This window comes from Schistocerca piceifrons, chromosome 2 (genome assembly GCF_021461385.2).
Source record: "Schistocerca piceifrons isolate TAMUIC-IGC-003096 chromosome 2, iqSchPice1.1, whole genome shotgun sequence".
In the NCBI taxonomy this organism is placed as follows: Eukaryota; Metazoa; Arthropoda; class Insecta; order Orthoptera; family Acrididae; genus Schistocerca; species Schistocerca piceifrons.
In genome coordinates this window covers 1,099,684,999-1,099,706,725 of record NC_060139.1, presented here as the reverse complement: position 1 = coordinate 1,099,706,725, position 21,727 = coordinate 1,099,684,999, and the positions used below count along the sequence as shown (strand labels likewise).

Below are 21,727 nucleotides of genomic sequence, written 5' to 3'. Positions count from 1 at the left end.
GCTGGCAGTCATGAATGCATGAAGAGTGCCTGCTTAAAATATGAATTAGTGCTGTGTTCCTTTTTTTCCGATGACAGCTGTGGCTGAAAGCTTATGTTTATGTGTCTTTTAATTGTGCCTGTCTGCAACTTAGTGTGTTATCTTTATGGTAAGAAGCAATCTCTCTTTTGCTACATCGCTGATATTCCTACCTGGAAGTTGTTTGTTTTTAATAACTTATGTACATAAAACAAGTAATGTGACTGTAACTAAAAGCAGTGACTGGTGTTTTACAGTTATACATGGTGATGACTGTGTGAACTATCCAAAGGGATCAGTTACTGATGCACATTGTACAACTGAACATAATTTAAAAAATACCCACATCAAAAAAAGTTTTGCATCACCTCGGTTCCGAGAGTTCCATAACCTGCTCAGAAAATTGGAATAGAGATCAACATAAACATTATTTCTGCCCTTTTTATTGCTCATGAAAACCACACAATGCATGTTGTACCACCACACAGCGAGACCTACAGAGGTGGTGGTCCAGAATTCTGTACACACTGGTATATCTAATACCCAGTAGCACATCCGCTTGTTTTGATGCATGCCTGTATTCATCGTGGCATACTATCTACAAATTCATCAAGGCACTGTTGGACCACATTGTCCCACTCCTCAATGGCGATTCAGCATAGATCCCTCAGCGTGGTTGGTGGGTCACGTTGTCCATAAATAGCCCTTTTCTAATCTAACCCTGGCATGTTTGATAGGGTTCATGTGTGGAGAACGTGCTGGCCACTCTAGTCGAGTGACGTCGTCCTGAAGGAAGTCATTCACAAGATGTGCACTGTGGGGTCAAGAGTTGTCATTCATGAAGATGAATGCCTCGCCAATATGCTGCCGATATGGTTGAACTATTGGTTGCAGATGGGATTCACATATCGTACAGCCGTTATGGTGCCTTCCATGACCACCAGCAGTGTACATCGGCCCTACATAATGCCACTCCAATGCGGCAGGGAACCTCCACCTCGCTGCACTCACTGGACAATGTGTCTAAGGTGCTCAGCCTGACAGGGTGCCTCCAAACACATTTCCAACGATTGTCTGGTTAAAGGCATATATGACACTTATGGGTGAACAGAATGTGATGCCAGTCCTGAGTGCTCCATTCGGCATGTTATTGGGCATGTACCATGCTGCATTGTGTCTTGGTTGCAAAGACGGACCTCGCTACGGAAGTTGGGAGTGAAGTTGCTCATCATGAAGTCTACTGCGCACAGTTTGAGTCATAACATGACATCCTGTGGCTGCATATGTACCATGCTGCATTGTGTCTTGGTTGCAAAGACGGACCTCACTATGGAAGTTGGGAGTGAAGTTGCTCATCATGAAGTCTACTGTGCACAGTTTGAGTCATAACATGACATCCTGTGGCTTCATGAAAAGCATTATTTAACATGGTGGCGTTGCTGTCAGGGTTGCTCAAAGAGCCATAATCCTCAGGTAGTGATCACACAGTACAGTAGTAGCCTATGGGTGGCATGAGCGAGGCATGCCACAACAGTTCCTGTCTCTCTGTATCTCCTCCATGTCCGAACAACATTGCTTTGGTTCACTCTGAGATGCCTGGACATTTTCCTTGTTGAGAGCCCTTCCTGGCACAAAGTAACAATGCAGCCACAGTTGAACGGTGGTATTGACCATATAGGTGTAATTTAACTACAGACAACACGAGCCATGTACCTCCTTCCTGGTGGAATGACTGTCTAACGTTCTAACAACTTAAAGTGTGAGTGTGAATCTGGGTTATATTGGTTCATTCCCCCAAATCACCTTCCAATTCTTTACGAGGTGACTTACTTGGAACTTGCAGCCACTCTTCTTTACTGGCTAGCTGGCTGCTGGAAACTCTCTTGACTCCTTCGCAGTCAAATAACGCTAGATACAGGAATTTTTAGACTCATTCTACTTATGAAATAAGTAGACATACAAACTTTACTTTTCGTCAATTAACGATTTATTTGCCCCCCATGTACAATAAAACTCTCACTTTCCACATAAATATGTAACTTTCTGTAAGTCTCTCATACAGCCAAACATCAGAAACAAATTGAGTTACAGTTAAAAGAAAGTTAGTTAAATGTAGCAACCCTTTTTCTGCTTTCACTTTTTCGTATAACATGTGAAAGTTTGATTTTATTTTTTACACATTGACTGTCATTGAAGGGTTTTACTTTTATTTAATATTGTCCCAGCTAAGTATCAGGTTGATTACTTTTAAAACCCAATGTTAAATGTGGGTGACTACATGTATAATTTTCCCAACTCTGAGAGAAAAAAATATTTAGTAGCTTTACTACCGATGTTTACAGACAACGATACTTTAACCTTTTGTTCAATTGTTTTAGTTACGAATCGCTAGTTTGTTCTTGGCCTAGATCACGTAACCTTAACATTTATTAATCTAAGTTAAATTAATGTTCAAGACTTGTATTATGTTTCAAATTAACAACGTCAGTTTATTGACAAGGATTATTAATAAATAGGTTCACTCGTACGATCTCATTCAAAGAAGTTCTTTAATTAGATGTCTAAGTAGGATTCCCGCTAGCATTAGAGATGTTAGATAATATCCTGTCATTTTCAGTAAATAAGTTATTGCTATTTAATATCCGCAAACTGTCATTAACTATGATCAGTAGTTGCGTGAAGTTAAAGTTTCCCACTATCACATTTCAAATTCTGAATCCGGCTAAAATTTTCAATTCAGTAAAGCGTTTAAATATTCACATGAATTGACATTAAGGCCAAAGAGATTACTATTCACCTTCGCGTTTATCTAATCTGATAAATGTCCAAATTAAAGTCTTGAATTGACAGTCCTCAAAAACAAGCTCATCATGATCTATTCTTGATCCCCATTTGATAAAGTCCCAATTGTTGTTCTCTAAAGCTGTACGTCCTAAATAACTTCCGAACTAGAACGGACTAGAGACTGGAGTATCGTAATTACAACATATGGCTACTTATACTTTAATAAACACTATTTTTGGTGTCCCAGACCTATGTTCTATGACTATAATATTGATTTTCTCACGTATTGGAATAACAAATATTTTAATATTTTCTACTGTTTTTCCACCTTCTTATGTTCCTAAAATTTATAATTAAATTTTCCTTTTCTGTTCTTTTGATTTCTATACTAGATATTTCCCTCTATTTTTATTTATTTTTCATAATTACTACTTGTGGAGGGACTTGAATCATTTTGTGAATTGATATTCTAAGGACATGGGAGCTATTTTTGTTTTTTCAACACTAAGGGGCGCTGTAGGTGTTACATTGTCCCCACCCCCTAGCATGATGATAAGCATAAACCGCCTTCGCTTATCATTGTCCTAGCAATGGGTGTGATTTTTTCTTTCTTTTTTCATTCATTCATACTCCATGCACATCATACAAAATTTTGTTACAGTATGTTTGACAAACATTAAAATTTAGACGGGCTTAACAGGTTTGCCCACTATATATATATCAAGACATATTATATAATAAAATTAATAATTTAGGCCTAACCAAACTGCCACTACACATTTCCAAAATTTAAATATATCACTTATATTATAGAGGGCCTAAGCGCACTGCTCTGTTTAAAAACATCATGACTCTATACAAAACAAATTTTACAAGACTGGATCTTCAACAATTTCTTGAATCTTCTTCTGATGACAAGACACGCCAAAGAGAAGCTGCTACTGTGCCAAGTCATACCAGACAGCGTTGTACGATTTGTTTCTTCACTCGGCTGCCCCTTCTTTTAGCTTGCGACCGAGACTTACAATTGTCTGTATACCATTGTTTGATACAGAGAGTATACGCTGACATCAACCGACGAAACTCGCCAAAGAGATGCTGCCACTGCACCAAATCGTACCAGGCAGCGCTGTACGATTTGGTTTTTCAATTGGCCACCTCTTCTTTTAGCTTGCGACCGAGACTTTCATCCTGAAGTCCAATGTTCTGCTGCATGCAGCCTTTAAAACTGCATCTTCGACATTGATTACCAACATAATAATACTACTGCTCGTTTTTATATTGGAACAGTAGGCTTGACGAATTCCATTGACTTTAAGTTAATTCATGCACATTCTGTTATATAATATCTTCTTTTGTCTGCCCCCCCCCCCCCCCCACACATTTATAACATTGTTCAGTTCAACCTATGACCTATGTGTTGGAGGCCATCAGTTAATCACGCAATTGTCTATATACTTCCAGTACCTTCTATGTATTCCAACTCCTGAGTCCAAATCGTTTTAAGTTACTGTACTCATGAAGAAATTGAATTTGAAGTTTTTACCAGTTTCATATGAAGAATTACTTCACCCGTCACTAATATCTTGGATCACTAAAACTTCACACAACACTTTTTTCAAAACACGAAGTCCCCCTTTTTACCGAACCATTCTTGTTAAAGGACTACGCAAGAGAAGTCGACAACTTTGTGGAAACACTCTTTCCTACCCATCAGAAATACTGTTGAGATATTTTGTTGTGATGCCTTTACTTCGTATAATCTAAGTATTAAAATTTAACACAGCAAACAAGATGACAAATTTTCATTACAGTAAACTTTAATACTTATTCTCACTAAAACATTTGAATATAATAATTAAAGACTTCAATCTTATTAATTTTTACCAATATTCAGGCGTAAAGCCAGCCTACACCTCGTAATCCTATCCTTTCTTCCAAGTAAGATCTTCTATAGGCATAAACCATTTCTTAACTTAGTAATAAATTAAATAAATCTTATTACAAACCTAACACCTATCTATACTGAAAAATCTTCAAACAGCTCTTTAAACATTTCTTACTAAAAATGTAAAGCCTTTTTAAGAAAAATAACCTTTAAACAAATCCTTTTTAAAAAAGTCTCTCCAAAGGCATAAAGCCTTCCTACAGCTAGTGTTCTTCAAATCCTCAAACAAACTTTATCCAAGGCATGACACCTACCTACAGATAATATTCTTTGAACAAATTCTTAAACAAACTTTATTAAAACTGAGTAGTATCCTTACAGCTAATAATTCTTAAACACAGGTGTGAAGCCTTTCCTACACCTAGTATCCTTCAAAAAATGCTTGAACAACTTCATGCTTCCACTCATGAATTTAATGTCATTTTCACACTGAGTGTCGTTATTATCCATCCAAATAATTTGCTGTGGCATTGTTTCCCATTGTGAGTGCGATTCATGTGCATTTACTCTTCAAGAACTGATGCTATGGCAGATAATTCACCTTTGATATGACCCGGGAGGAAATCTTCTCTGTCGTATCCATATTTTTAGTGGAGTGAATACTGCACATCAACACCCAATGTCAAGATAAGTGATACTTGCACAGTTGTAGTTTGCTGATTAACATATCAGAGATTGTGTAGCATAACATTACCAAAGTTGTTTTTTTTGCACTATTGCACACATGTTTGGATACCACTATATATTTTGTTGTTCACTTTGTTGTAGGAATCATTTTAGTCTTCTAGGTTTTGTTAGTTTTTAAAGTTCATCTATTCCAGATGGCTCGATATACACTTAAAATTCACATAAACATTTTGACATAACAATGCATATTACAATGGCTTATGTCTAAGGCTCACAATCTACCCATTATTTGTATTAAACATAGAAAATTCTTAAATACTAAAACAGTCCAATATTCCTTCTTCAATTATAGTTACTGGTTAATATAGTTTGTTTGTTTAAAAATAATAATAATAATAATAATAATAATTCCTTCACACATAAATACGTATAACTTATTTCTCTTTTATTACATAGTGTTACTACATATGCATTTAGTGCATCTGCATTTAATTTTGCAGTCATACATACATCAGTTATGAGAGTTTAAAATTTTCCTAGGGAGAAATAGAGAATAACATTTACATCAGGGGTGCTAGTACTGCAAGTTTCGCAGGAGAGCTTCTGTAAAGTTTGGAAGGTAGGAGATGAGGTACTGGCAGAAGTAAAGCTGTGAGGACGGGGCATGAGTCGTGCTTGGGTAGCTCAGTTGGTAGAGCACTTGCCCACAGAAGGCAAAGGTCCTGAGTTTGAGTCTCGGTCCGGCACACAGTTCTAATCTGCCAGAAAGTTTCATATCAGCGCACACTCTGCTGCAGAGTGAAAATCTCATTCTGGGATCAGGATTCTACATTATGCGTTGCTGGCTTAACTACTGTTAGGCACCGCCTCCTGCGTTAGGGAGGGAATAAGGAATTACTATTCAACTGGTTTATGGATTACTAAGGAAATGCTGTTTGTACTTTCTTAAATCACCGCTTTTTCATGGAAACAAAATGTATTATATTTGTTTACGTGTAGCTTTGTGATCGTAATGCAGGAGTTTTTGTATTACCTCATGCTTATCTCTTTACAATTACGTGGAAATGCCATTATTTATATTCTCATGTGACACAATAGGAATTGATTAGTTTTATTTGAGGTCACATGCCTCCATGTTTATGAACACTTTGTAGTCAGTAGATGCGGGTAAATGTTTTGTAGTTGCACTGCGACGATGTATATTCTTATTCTTCATTTGCTTGATGACCAAAATATACACATAGACATACTAATAACTACATCATTTCTTTGAGGTGTGACCCGTTTTTTCACTTGGTATCTATAACACCCATTGTAAACCTCTTCTTCTGCACTGTGTCGATGCACTGGTCGCTCCAATATAAGAAACTTATAAACTAATTTAAAAACTAATTATGTTTCGTAGCTCATAGGCCACTCATATAATTGGTCATCATATTCATTTGCAGACGTTTTTCACATTTCATTCTTATTTGTTTATATATTTATTCACTTGCATTTTTATTCTTTTTATTCATTTACCCTGCAAAGAAAGTTATTTTGACATCTCCTATGGTATCTTATCTTTTGTTAGCTAACACATTCTGTGTGTTTTGTTGTAATGGTTTCTTTTAATACTAATTACAGTTGTATATCTTAGTATTGACGTAACTTCGCATGTAGATATAATACTATATTCTTTTGTTCCCTGATGGTAAATATGGTTGTTACGTGTTATTATTTATTTTGAAATTGGGCTTGATCCTTGTGCAGCTTCACATTTCTATTTGGTTGCACTGTGAGTTAGCCTGTTGTGCTTGGCGTAAGGTCAATATCTCTTCCCTAGTACTGACATAAGCAGGCATTTGTTGAGCGTGCACAGCTGAGTCGTACGCTGCTCCAGTTTACATTTTGCTGCGCGTGAAGCTGTGTTTTTACACTTCCTTCTAGTCAAATGTTTGTTTTTGGTTACAAAACAAGAAAATTACTTAAGTCTATACAAATTTCATTCAAAAATAAACATAATTTTTTTTACTTGTAAAACTATGACATTATTTATAAATATATTTCATGACAAGAAAACTGCTGTGAAATTGGGTTACTAATCGTGAAAAGCTTTTAAGTCTTTGTGAGGGTGGAGACCTTTGTCTCTCCATGTTCTTTCATATACCAACCTATAAGTTCCAGGATAAGGTATTATTGCAATAATATAGGGTCCTGAGTACAGTAATTGCCATTTTTTATTTAGCTTACCGATCTTTGTCGATTTGGAATGTGTTCTCAACAGGACTCAGTGCCCCTCAAAAAAATGTGTGACTCGTTTTAACTTTTTGTTGTATAATCTCTTTCTGTATTCAGCTCTATTCTCTAGTAGGTAATTTTGGTATGGGTGATTCCCATTCGTCAGTTTGCTTTGTGTTAAACATCAGTTCATTAGGAGTGAATCCTGTGGAAGATTGGGGGAGCTTGTTTGCTATTTGCATAGATGGAGTCACATATTCAATCCATTGTGAATGCTTATTATGAGCGTATGTCCTTATAAATCTATTGAATTCTTTAAACACCCTCTCCATGGGACTTGCTTCTGAATGGAAAAAACTTACCATGATGTGTTTAATGCCCTGTGTATTCATGAATTGTTTCTATTTTCTTGCTACGAAATAGGCTCCTTGGTCTGTTGATATTACTTTGGGTCTTCCTACTCTTCATAAATAATCCTCTTCAATTCTCCTTATGATGCTACTGGCTGTAGTGGTTTTGATAGCATAAAATTTGATGTATTTTGTGAAAACATCATATGTATTTGACACCGCTTTTTGCTCTGGGATATAGCTCTGCGGTATCCAGAGAAACCATTTCCACTGGAGCTTTGGTTAGTATAGGGTGTAGTTCTGTAAACTTTGACACATTGGATTGTTTTGTTCTTTGGCAAATAGCACACTTTCTTAATATTTGTGAAACACATTGTCATGAATTAGGAAAGTAACAAAGTTTGTAAATCTTGTCTGTATATTTTGTTACTCCATAGTGTCCTGATACTTCATGTGTGTGTTTGATAAATTCATCGATATATTCCTCTGAAGGACATACACACCAATGGTTAAAACTTTCATGCTTCTGGAGAAACAAAACACCTTTGTATAACCGATACCATTTACTTACCTTATGGTTTATATTCTGGGTAAGATTTTGTATTACCTCTTTCCACCTATTGTCTTGATGTATCATTCCCATCTGTTTACAAATTTTTTTTGTAGGCTGATTTTTGTGTATTACTTCACATCAATAATGTTTGGAATCTGAATCGTGATCAGACAGTTCACTGAACTCATCTAGTCCCTGTGGTAATCTGGATAGTGCATCTGCGATAAAATACTGACTGTCTTTTATGTATATTATTTCAAATAAAATCATACAAAACATGTCTGAAAATCTTATTTGCCCTCACCTCTTGTATGGTCTATAGTATGGGGCTCAACTATGATCGATGTACATTTTCCTGTGGTGTAGTCTTATCCACTTCTGTGCATGGAACAATTTCTGTCAGTTGTACCACAGTCTAATGTTAGACTGTGGTTGTACTGTGTGATTGGTTCTCTAGTTTGTATCATTATCAGCTCGAGACATACTTTCTCTTGTGTACATATGGCTGTTGTGAAATGTAGCTGTACTGTGATTTTGTTGAGCAAAGGTTGGCTGTGGTACAGCGTGTGGCATGTTACTGTAGTTGCTGCACGCCAGCCATTGGTGTGGCTGACTGTTTTTATTTACTTGTGGTGCATAGTTTTGAGAGGAGGGATTGAAATTAGCTTGTGGATGGTAATCGTTCCTGTTTTACGGAAAGTCTCATTTAAATCTTTTGTTCTTACCATTCCCATTCCCATATCCATTTCAGCGGTTAATGTATCCTTGTGGTTGCGTGTACCAACTTTGCTGTATGTTTGCGTCTGGCTTTTTGTATTGACTATTCGAGTTATGTTGTTGTGGTGTCTGGCTGTAGGACACTCTATTTGTTAGTACTCTGTCCTCATATATTAGGTCAATTGAGTCTAAAATGGATAGAAAATATTCTGTGTCTTGCTCAGGTGTAGTAAATAATTTTTCATGAATGTGTGATGGCAAATGACTTTTTAAAACTTTTATAACATCAACATGAGAAATAGGATTTGTCCAATAACGCGTTTTATTGAAATACTTCTCAAAATATCCTCGCAAGCTACCATATTAGCTATTAAAAGGGGTGGGGTTAAAAACCTCTCGCCGGCTTCTGACCAGTATTTGTCAAGAATGCCCATTCAACTTGTAAATACGTGGTACAACACTCGGCTACCCCAGTTGCCCACAAAAGTATATCGTCTGGTGTGTGCACAACAACAAACCTGATCTTTTGTGCTTCCATCCAATTTCTAGGAAACACATGTCGAAAAGCACTAATAAATACAATAGGGTTTATCCTCTCACATTCACTCGCAAACATTGGGAATTGATGGTGTCTTAATAGACCTTCCACAGCAAATATAGTGGACAAGCTGTTTGCATTTTGTGCTGTGTTTGCATAGCTGTCATAATTATTTACATTTCTCGTAGGTACTGGTTCTGGTGTTATGCCATGTAAACTTACACTCTGCAGTCTGTCATTACTGCCGGCATTGTTTGTAGGGTTTGCAATGACCTTTGTATATACATTATTTTGGTTTGCTGTGGCTGGCTCTTTGTTTATGTGTACAATTTATGCCTGTGTAAAATACTCACCCAAGTAGTTGAGTATCCTGTGCTCTGTAGCTTGCAAATTGGTGTTCACTTTGTCGATAATGTCATTTTCCTTTTGCTGAATAATTTTTTCAACTACATCATTTATTAATCTACATTCCTTCACTACTTTTTCCACTGCAGTACTGGTTTTGTCTAAAGTACCTGCTTCAGCTTGTGAAATCACAACAGATAAATTTTCACTAGTTTCGTCTCTTTCCTTTTTGGCACAGACTGATTCGATTTCAAGTGATGCTACTTTTGAAGTGAGTTCATCAATAGCTATTGGTACATTTTTGTAATTCTTATGCAGTTTGTTCACTGCTGTAGTGATGTTCTTTACTGTGGAAGTTAATTGTGTTTGTGTAGCTTCCAGGTTTATGTGTGTATCTTTAATCACTTTTATTTGCTGCTCTACTGTATCATTCTAATCATTAAGAGTGTATAATTTCTATTTTATTTCCGTAATGTCATTGTTTACTTCAAAAAGTACATCTTGCTTTAGCTGTTGTTCCATGTCTCTACATTTTATGTTCACATCTTCATGAAAATTCTTTGTAACATCGCCGATCTGTTGTGTGACTGTATCCTGAAATCTTTTAAAACTTGTTTCTGCTCTTGTTTTATGTTGTTTATATCATGTGTGACTATGGTAAGGTTTTGCAACAAACTGTGAAATTTTGCATTTATGTCCGTTTGCAAATTGGTGTTTATATTTTTTATGTCTGCATGCAAATTGGTGTAGTTAGTGTTCATACTATCGAGTTTTTGAAGTATGTGGCAAGTGTGTCATTTTGGTTGCTATCTAAAGTACTTTGGTTGTTAACAACTGTTCTTTGTAAATTGACATTTGGATTTCATATGGTGGGTGATGGTAAAGTGTCATCAAAAATCATGTTATCTTTGCTTTCCATGTTTTTGTGTGCGAGCAGAATGCTGCTCACGGAGATACGCCGTAACATCAAAGTTTGAACTCTGTGAAAGCTCACTAGCATTTGTTGCTTCGGTTATGTTCATCTCTGAGCTACTTAATACTTCTGAGTGTGGAAGACATGACACTGGTACATCAGATGTTCTGTCTTGCAATTGTATGCCATCTTGGCTCACTGCGCTTTCGCCATTGTCAACACTATTGGAAACTGATTTTTGTGCCATTTTGATTGAATATTAAAATTAAAATTTTGGAAAATAGAAAATTGAAATATATTATTTTTGGAAATTTAAACGTACAATTTACATGTCATCAAGCGTTAATTGGCTACTTCTATGGCGCACGATATGTTGTGACACAAAAATTTCAAACTTTACTCTCGCTAATCATTATGTATACTTTCTCATATTAATTAAAATACATTTCAGAAGGGAAATTAAGGAAAGCCATTGTAATATGCATTGTTATGTCAAAATGTTTATGTGAATTTTAAGTGTATATCAAGCCATCTGGAAAAGATGAACTTTAAAAACTAACAAAACCTAGAAGACTAAAATGATTCCTACAACAAAGTGAACAACAAAATATATAGTGGTATCCAAACATGTGTGCAATAGTGCAAAAAAACAACTTTGGTAATGTTATGCTACACAATCTCTGATATGTTAATCAGCAAACTACAACTGTGCAAGTATCACTTATCTTGACATTGGGTGTTGATGTGCAGTATTCACTCCACTAAAAATGTGGATATGACAGAGGGTGAATTATCTGCCATAGCTTCAGTTCTTGAAGAGTAAATGCACGTGCATTGCAATAACAATGGGAAACAACGCCACAGCAAATTATTCAGATGGATAATAATGACACTCAGTGTGAAAATGACATTAAAAGCATGAGTGGAAGCATGAACGATCTAACACAATAATTCATGGAGCATTAACAGCTCTTGCACAGCCAACAAATATATTTTCTGTGCATGCGCATAGAGACTGGCACTGTTTCCAAAAAGGACAAGTGGCCACTCTTACAGCACTTTGATGTAAATACTTAATGAATTATCATTCCATATGTTAGTTATGTATTTCCTGTAAGATAATGTGTAAGCAAGATAAGCTCACATTTCCAATCCAATACACAAAGAAAAATACGCCGACAAATAAAGGTCATTGTACCCCTTACGGTAAAATTTAAATTTAAGCTGTATCAGTGTACACAAAACACTGTGCACCTCCATTGCATGTTGCCGCACAGTGTGGGTACATAAGGAAAAGCCCTAACAAGCTATGACAAAAGTTAAAAACCAATGATGATAAACACTAGCACGACTGCTGTAAGTGTCGGAAAAGATGTATTTTGCTACGCTGGAAGGTGAATGACAAATAATGGAAACTTCATTCAGTTTTTGGTCACTTATTTAATAGACTCTGTCTTTAGTCCTCGTAGGGAGAAGATGAATTTCTTGTGAGAAGTGTGTAGTAGAATTTGTGATACCTGAATAATAATTTTTATGAAAATATAAAGTGTGAGGATTCTTATTAGTGCAAAACCACGAAAGTTTTTATTTTATTTTGTGCATTATGCTTACGTCATATCATTGTAGCTGCCTGCATCTAAAGAGGAAGTCCGATAAAAATCAGTATTGTATTCATCGTCAAAAATGAGAAGTACTTATGGCAGGAGAAGAAGCATATAACTAAACTGCGCAAATCTCAACCGCATAGAGAATGCAAAAATCGATGTAAGTTCATGCTACTACTGACTTACAACTTACAAGATTCGTAAATTAAGACTGAAAGACAATTCATTCACTTCAAAATTTAGAAAAATCAAATTTGATAATATTGTAATTAATTTGGTATAAATGGAAATGTCATGTGGCTAGGGCCTCCCGTCGGGTAGACCGTTCGCCTGGTGCAGGTCTTTCGATTTGACACCACTTCGATGACCTGCGCGTCGATGGGGATGAAATGATGATGATTAGGACAACACAACACCCAGTCCCTGAGCGGAGAAAATTTCCAACCCAGCCGGGAATCGATCCCGGGCCCTTATGATTTGACAGTCTGTCACGCTGACCACTCAGCTACCGGGGCGGACTTAATTTGGTTAATACACGCACACACAGTGCACACCCCCACACTCCCACCCCCCTTCCCCTTATACTACCCAAGTAGGCCTCATGGTTCATTGCCCTTGTATACATCTTTATGTACACTATAAATAAATATTTCCTGGAAAAAATAAAAACCTATTTCACACTTCACACTATAGTCCTCCTCTACTTTTCAACTTCTGTAATCTTTAGTAGATACTATGTTTACCCATATTATTCAATTCACAGTAGATACTACATCTACATCTAATGTCCCACTACTCTATAACTCATCAATCCATCAGAGTATTTGCTACCATCACTTTACTTAATAAAGCATCATAATTAACTCCAAACTGGCTTACATTCTCCTTCATTACTCATGCCTCCTTCTTATGTATACTCATTGTAAAATTATCATAGTTTTTCTATACTTATATATCTAAAAACACAGATGATGTGACTTATGTGTGTGTGTGCGATTGTATACCCCTTCTTTCCCCCTAAGGTAAGTCTTTCCGCTCCCAGGATTGGAATGACTCCTTACCCTCTCCCTTAAAACCCACATCCTTTCGTCTTTCCCTCTCCTTCCCTCTTTCCTGATGAGGCAACAGTTTGTTGCAAAAGCTTGAATTTCATGTGTATGTTTGTGTTTGTTTGTGTGTCTATCGACCTGCCAGCACTTTCGTTCGGTAAGTCACATCATCTGTGTTGTTAGATATATTTTTCCCACGTGGAATGTTTCCCTCTATTATATTTTTCTATACTTATGTATATATGTGATATGAAATCATCATAGTTCTCATATGTATATATATATATTTTCATATATATACATGTGATCTAGAACCACGACAATAAACAACAATGTGTGCATATTTCCTGATGTACGCATACCTTCCCTCTGCAACACTTAATGGTTCATACCTCTCAACATCTCAACAGGTTTCTAGTTAGTAGTTTCATTGTTTGCGTACTCGTGCATCTTTGTGTGTATGATGATGTGTGTTTGTGTAGCCTGATTCTTTGGCCTACTTATATAAAATAAGTTATAGGTTATTGGAAACCATAGAAAATGAGAAGGACTTCTGTGATAGAAGTAGATGAATATGGAAAGAGGGAAAAATTAGGCAGGCCCTCAAAAGAGAAGGAAAAAATAGAAATAGTTGATAATATTGTAGAAGAGAAAGAAGATAGCCCCAAAGACAGGAAACCCTTCCACCACCCTTCCCCAGGATCCCTACTTCACTGGTACTTGAGGGAGAAGCTGGAGGAGGTATGATGTTAAACATCTGCTACAGAACGGACATTCTCACTTTTGCCTTTGATGTCCCCGAAGAAAATCTTAGCAACTTCTATGGAATGTCAAATGGTGAAGAATCAGTCACACTTGTCTGTGAGGGTTGTCTGGAAGGTGTGGTGTGTGTTCTTTGTTAGCCACAATTTATTAGTTAGTGTAAATCATTCTTTAATCTATAATACCCATCCCTTCCAAAACCAATAAAACCCTCCCCTTTACATCACATCTCATAAAAGGTATAAAATGTTTTTAAAAATAGGAAATTATACACTACAATCAAATAGTTGTTTAGTTAATCACTTTACTTTATACACACATAAAATACTCTGTTCAGTTGATGTTTTCTAGACATCACTAGATTTAAATAGTACCATCATTTTATACGTTTCACTCAAATAATATTTTATTTGTTTCATTTCATGTCTAGACATCACTGTTCATCTGTGATTCTCTTAAATTGGTCCTAATCCTTAAGTCATATCAGGTTTCCTAATTACTAACATTATAGGATAGTTTAAGAATTCAAGAACAGATTACAGAATAGTTGAAGAATTGAACCTCTTCAATTCGGTGCAGGAAAACTAAGTTTGAAGAAACACCAGAAAAACTAGGGATCTTACGGTCGTCACTCTGCCCGTTAACACAGAACGTTATTGTCCCTGGGGGACAAATGTGACTCCGCCTGGATCCCATGTATCTGACATTAACTTCACTTGATTACTTATGAACCAATACTTCTCATTAAATTTTGTGTGAAAGCCTCCCCACAACAACTTTACTTGGAAACACAACATTAAGTAAAGTTATTCTATTTTCTACTTTTTTGGGATAAGCTTGAATTCTTTCCACATGTCATCTATGGCCTTGCTAGTATCATTAAGTTTGGAAGAAGCAGTAGTCAAAACGTTTCCGGAGGTTATACTCTCGGTAACTTTTCGATCTACAATTTGTTCAAATGGTTCCTCAAAACTACATACATTTATAATAACAAAGCCAAGATACTAGCAAAAATATATTCTCTCTGAAGCATTTATTGACATTATCCACTCAAGTACTGACACCTGTAATTTGTGATTGAATAATCAGTATTATTTCCTTATGCTGGTCTACACTCTGTTTCATTCATTCCCTGTCTTACATTATTGTATTCACTATTGTACACGTCTTCCAAAGATTCTAAGTTTTCAATAGGTTCTGATTCTACATTGTTACATTTGGCATTGAATTCAGTTTTTAAAGCACCCATGCCTTCACATAGATTACTAGATTCTTTGGTTTGAGCATCTACTTTGACATTTAGTGAACCTATACTCAACGTTTGAATATGTAGAGTTTCATTCTGAGCCTTTAATTTAGAATTTATTAAATCTAGTCCTTTATTTAATTTGCATCTAAAGCTGCACTCTGAGCATTGAAATGAGCACTTAAAGCTTCACTCTGGGCTTTGAAGTGAGTGTCTAATTTAGCATTTAAAGTTTTGATCAGATTTACTAACTCAGACCAGTCAGGCATTCTTTAATAATTCTCATAGCCATGGCTGGATCTGACTTCTCTCCAACTTGTTGTATACTGTCCATGCTTATATAGACTTTAGCTCTTGTGAGCATTTAATACTAATTATAATTATACCAATTACACAGTAAAAGTGCACCCCAGAGTATTTTGTAACACTTCTTACTAGTGTAATAAAGTTTTTATTTCACACTCACCTGGTGTAGAATTCTAGCTGCATTGGTGGCGACTAGTGCTGACATTGTCGGACTTAGGCTGGTTTCCACATTTGTGTCCCTGCGATGTTGGTGAGAGCCGCTTACTCCCCACACCAGATCTTCTTCAATGAATTATTCTCGTTGTATTTCTTCTTATTCTAATACTTCAGAATCTTCTCCCTTTTCTTTTACCACAATATCTTTCTTATATCTTCTCTTTTATTGCATTTATTACTTTTTACCATTTGAACTTTTAGACCAAATCCAATTCCAAGAAACAGTTCTCTTGTCTTGTTATATCTGGTTGCTATGGCAACACATCGTATCTTCTGCTCCCTTTTCCCTGTTCGCCATGTTCTAATGCTGTGGGATGACAGAAAATGGCATCTTCTTATTTCTGTAATCTATTGATCACATATAGGAACTTTAGTGTCAACGATGTACTAGTACTGCTATGCAGAACAAAATTCTCCTCTTGGATGTATAAATATCTTCATCATCTCACTCATATCTTAAGATTTAGAAATAATTAAGTACATTGAGACATATGAAAATATGAACACGTGTCTTGACTTCTCCGAGTGCAACACATGAAGTACAGTTATATGTCTATAATTAGTTGTTCAGTTTTCTTTAACAATAATTACAGACACTAAAAGAGCAAGGAATACTACACGGTTACTTCTTGCTCTTCCAATAAGTCTTCCGCGGCGCAAGCGGCAAACACTTCCGCCACTCCTATCTTGTGCTCGTGATTCCTTTCCAGCCTGCACACACAAACGTGTGTCGCGCAATATGTACATTCTCTCACACTTATTTTTGAAATATTGTGTGTTCTAGATGGTAGAAGGACGAGTGGTTCTGGAATCACTACACACTGTTTACTATTTCTTCTGTTTCTATTGGCTGTATGCTTTCTTGAAATCAGTTACCACGAGCACTGACACATCTGCTACCACACTAGTGAGGTATCAGATGTTAGGTACTGGGTAACAGTCTGGAATAGTGCATGCATTTAATCTGGCATAATCTCCATATTTTCTCCATGAGCCATCTTTCTTTTTGCAACATATAACCATAATACTTGTCTGTCGCTGGATACTTGTCTGGCACTAGTCTGCAAGGCTTGGAGCAGTAGTAGCACGAATGTGGTGTATGGCAATGTGTGCGATATCAGAAATAGGTGGAGGCTGCTCAGTGACAGTCAGGCCATGAGTCATTCAGCCAGTTGACAGAAGCAAAAGAGGGGAAAAATATTTTTGCATTCTTCATAATTTTCCACGAACGGGCTCCCTAGATTTGGCACATATTTTGGAACTTAACACTTTATTCTCTGTTTAAAGGTTTCTTTTTTTTCTTCCATTAGGGATCATAACTTCTCTTTTAAATCACAGTAATCACACTCCATAATATGAATATCCTCTGGCATTTAGTTGAGGTTCTGAGAACTGGAGCCACCGGAATACACATAGATAATTGTGACATCTGCTACTAAAGTGCCGGGGACATCACTCTGTTGCGCCATAACACATGGCGTGGGTAATGCAGTGCATGAGAGGTGTTTATTTCATTAAGATGTCCATTAATAATACACTTCTCTGGTTTATCATCGGTTCATATTGTCCACATCCCAATAAAAGTGACTGATACAACAGTTTGACTTATTCAGGTGCTGGTAGTTGCTGTTGTCACTGTGGCAAGATGTGACAGATGATAATTGTGTGATGGCATTGAACTTTATCAGGCCAGGAGCAGGCTATACAGTTGCACAGGAAGATGCCCGGGGAAGTGCTCCTCTTAGTGCCCCCTCCCAGGAGCCACAGAAAGGCTTTCCCCATGTTCACTGTGAGCAGTGACTGTGCTGCCAAATACTCCTGTGGTTAAATGTTAAATTGAATCTTGGCAGTGTGCTGTGTTGACTCCTGAATTGGAAATTCTGGTTTCTCATTTTTTCTCTCTCTCTCTCTCTCTCTCTCTTAATGACAGCCAGTGCTGGATTCCAGGTGGCACTTAATTAAAAACCTGCATCCCTGTTGATAAGATTGTCCGCCATATGGATATTTGTGGTCTCCTTGAGAACACAGTGCCATAAAGATGACACTGAGGATACAATTTTAGTCTTCTCATAAAATATATGATGTGCTGTATCCAGGGAATGCTCCAATACTGCTGATTTATCAGGTTGCTCCAAGTGTGTATTACAGTGGTGTTCAACACAATGATCTTGTGCAGTTTGGCATGTCTGCCCAGTATAAGATTTCCCACCTTGTCATAAGATCTTAGATACACCACATTTCCTACAGCCAGGATTGTCTTTGACTGAACACAAAAAATTCCTCCCTTTTGCTGGTGGTCAGAAAACACATTTGATGTCACGTCTCTTGAGGATTCTTTCTATTCTTGAAGACACACTGCCAAAATACTGCAAGAATCCTTTTCCAATTGGTACCTCCACATCTTCATTAACATCCCTGCTTTGCACTAGCTTATACTGGAATGCACAACATATCTACATGTCAGAATAGCCATCTTATTGAAACGCTGTTCTTAGGTGTTTGTAGCTTGCCAGGTGTTTGTAGCTTGCCAGGTGTTTGTAGCTCATGTGTGGTACAAGGATCTGTTCGTGTTATAATGGTGCAATAAATTGGTGCCTATAGTGGGTCCCTTGAGATGAACTGACACAGAAGTCCACTGTAATGGTTTCTTAATGCCTAAATCCACAACCTGAATTTATTTACCAAACATAGAATTTTGGAGTTATTAGCAGCTGTAAACCAAGTGTTACCTAAAGTTTGTTTATCCTGATCCTCTGGGAATACCCTCTCTTCTGATCACGAGTTAACAAGGTATGTGGATCAAAATGTGCCTGCCTTGTTGTGTCATGCAGGTGCTTCACGTATGTTCACAATGCCAGTGCTGGGCATGAAGTCAGATCCCTCAATTACTTGGCAATGACCATCAGTTGGTTTTGAGTAGTGATGAAGGCTTTGGTAACTATCAATGGACTGTGAATAATTCTTCTGTCAACAAACACACCTTCTCAGGGCAGCCCATCATGTGTAAGCCTGGACACTGTTGTCATTTGGGTGACCACAAGGAGAGGTACACTTTCTCACCTGCTGTCAGAAGTGTAAATGGCACCAACATCAAATCTGCAGCTACTTGTTCGTACAGCTGCATGAATCCTGGCAGTCACTGCTCCTCTGGCTATTGTGAGTTAGTGCTGTGGGATGATTTTCCTTCATTTGCTGCTGGAGAGTGCCTGTATCTTGTCAGATGTGTTCTGCCAGCAGGAGCTGCCACTGCCTTCTTGTAGTGTCGGGTGAGATGATCAGCGTGGTGCCGCTGCTGGTTTGGGGCGCAGCACAGCACCCATTTTCACGTTTTGTAGAATGCTACCCATTTGATGAGCAACATGCAACTCCAAAGACATGTTGCCACTTTTATTTGAAATCAGAGCAATTTTAACAGCAAATGGCCCTTGGCACACGATTACTATAGAAATTTCACCTTTTATAGTTGATGTTCAAAGATGATGCCAAAATTCAGAGGGTAATTTGTTGCCAATAGTTCCACTTTTCACAATGTGTTCTATGCATAGGTTCTGTAATTTAAAAACATGTAGGAGCATACGATCCTCAATATTTCTATATTGTCGCTGCATGTACCGTAAGTGACAAACAAAAGTTCCGGCATTTTGAACCCCGAGTCTGATTGTTAAGACACGTACAATGGAATCGTGCGTTTGCAACACAGTGCATATGATACAATGCAATGGACCATTGAAATGTTCACAGGCTGCACTAAACCTGATATTTCCAGTGAATTTCCCTTGGTTGTAGAAATTTGAGGGTGGAGATTGGAGTTTTGTTAGGTCACCACACGTGAGAACAATATTCACAGTAAAAACAGTCTAACTGAAACAGGTGAAATAAAGCAATTTATTTTTGTATTCTTGCAAAAGTACATAGAACACATGAACAATGAGGACAGTGCAATACATTTACCATATGGAAGGGAAAAAAGAGAGAAAACAAAGAACAACAGAAAATGTGTCACACACTGTTCTTATTCAGCAGTTGTCTTTAGTTTTTGATTAATTTCACCACCCCAATGTAATACCAATTTAAATGTTAGTAGATATTTTCCGAAGGTATTTGTCTGGTGTTCAACCTCTTACAGAATTGAATTGTGGTGACAAGCAGTTCAGACAGATACAGAACGAAATGTGGTGCTATAGAGAAATGCTGAAGATTAGATGGGTAGACTGAATAACTGATGCAAAAGCACTGAATCAAATTCACAAAAAAAAGAAATTTGTGGCACAACTTGACTAAACGGAGGAATCGGTTGGTGTGATACTTCCTGAGGCATTAAGGAATCGTCAGTCTGGGGATGAAGGGAAGCGTGGAGGTAAAAACTGTAAAGGGACACGTAGTCATATATGCAGCTTGCAGGTTCAAATGTATGTAGGTTGCAGTAAATGTTCAGAGATGAGGAGTCTTTTGCAGGGTAGACTAACAGGGGGGGACTGCATCAAACCAGTCTCCACACTGAAGACTAAAACAACAACATATTTTAGTGAGATGATATTATTGTGTATTTATCAGAAAATGAAATTTTAAACCATATATGCGCAACAGCACTAATACAGATAGAGTTTTATATGTTATTTTTGTTTTTAATTGGCCTATTTCTTTAATTTCCAGTTTTCAGAAGATTGGAAGGTGATTGCTTAACTACCACATTCATTGAGCACCCAGTTACATGTATGGACCTAAACCTAAAGGAAGATCTCTTTTACTGTGGACACGTCAATGGCTATATAAGCATATTCAGTTTCCTTACAAAAAAGCTAATTGTGGTATGTAAACTCCGTATGAAAGAAATTATGCTCACATAATTTTAGTGTCTGTCTTTGATCAAATGATCTCACACTTTTCTAAATTTATAATATTAATGTTTAAGCTATTAATTTCCTACATCAGAAGATGTAAAATAAAACATAAAACTTGGAAGAGAGAATTACAAATAAAGGGAGGAGTAGTGTCTCGCTCCCATTGAGAAGTGTTATCCACTTCCAGTGTTGCTGATGCATATAAAACAATTCATTCGACATTAGTTACTGTGCAGATCATTAGAGTGGGCCACAACATATTACAACGAGGTAATGAGTTGTTATACCATGTGGTTTCAGGTACATAAACTATACATGTCACGTGCTGTACATCTTCTGCTGTGGTGTAATGGTAGTAGTCATTGACTGGCAATGTAAGGTCAAAGGTTTGATTCGCAAATCCTACAGTTATTTATTTGCAGTTTCTGGAAACTTCTGAGACTTACATATGCTAACAGTAACCCCCACCCTCCACTTCGATTCTTTAATCAAATAACTCCATTTAAGTAAAGCTAGTTTTTTACACATCACAATTTTTATGATGCTGTATCTCCTGAACTGTGCCAGTCAGTGGAAAGTCTAGGATGGAATAAAAACATAATGGAAAGAATAGAATACTTCTAACCACACAGAGAATGCAGTATTTCACAGACAGGCACTACAAAAACATTCTTTTTCATTGTGCCTGAC

At 37.0% G+C, this 21,727-nt stretch overlaps 1 protein-coding gene across 1 annotated transcript in view; it reads left to right on the top strand.

The window, feature by feature from the left end:
- Window positions 1-21,727, top strand: part of LOC124776159 — a 230,546-nt gene that overhangs the window by 19,171 nt on the left and 189,648 nt on the right. Inside the window, exon 3 of the mRNA XM_047250999.1 lies at window positions 20,850-21,004. Within this exon, the coding sequence (XP_047106955.1) occupies window positions 20,850-21,004 (155 nt within the window). The remainder of the gene's footprint in view (window positions 1-20,849; window positions 21,005-21,727) is intronic.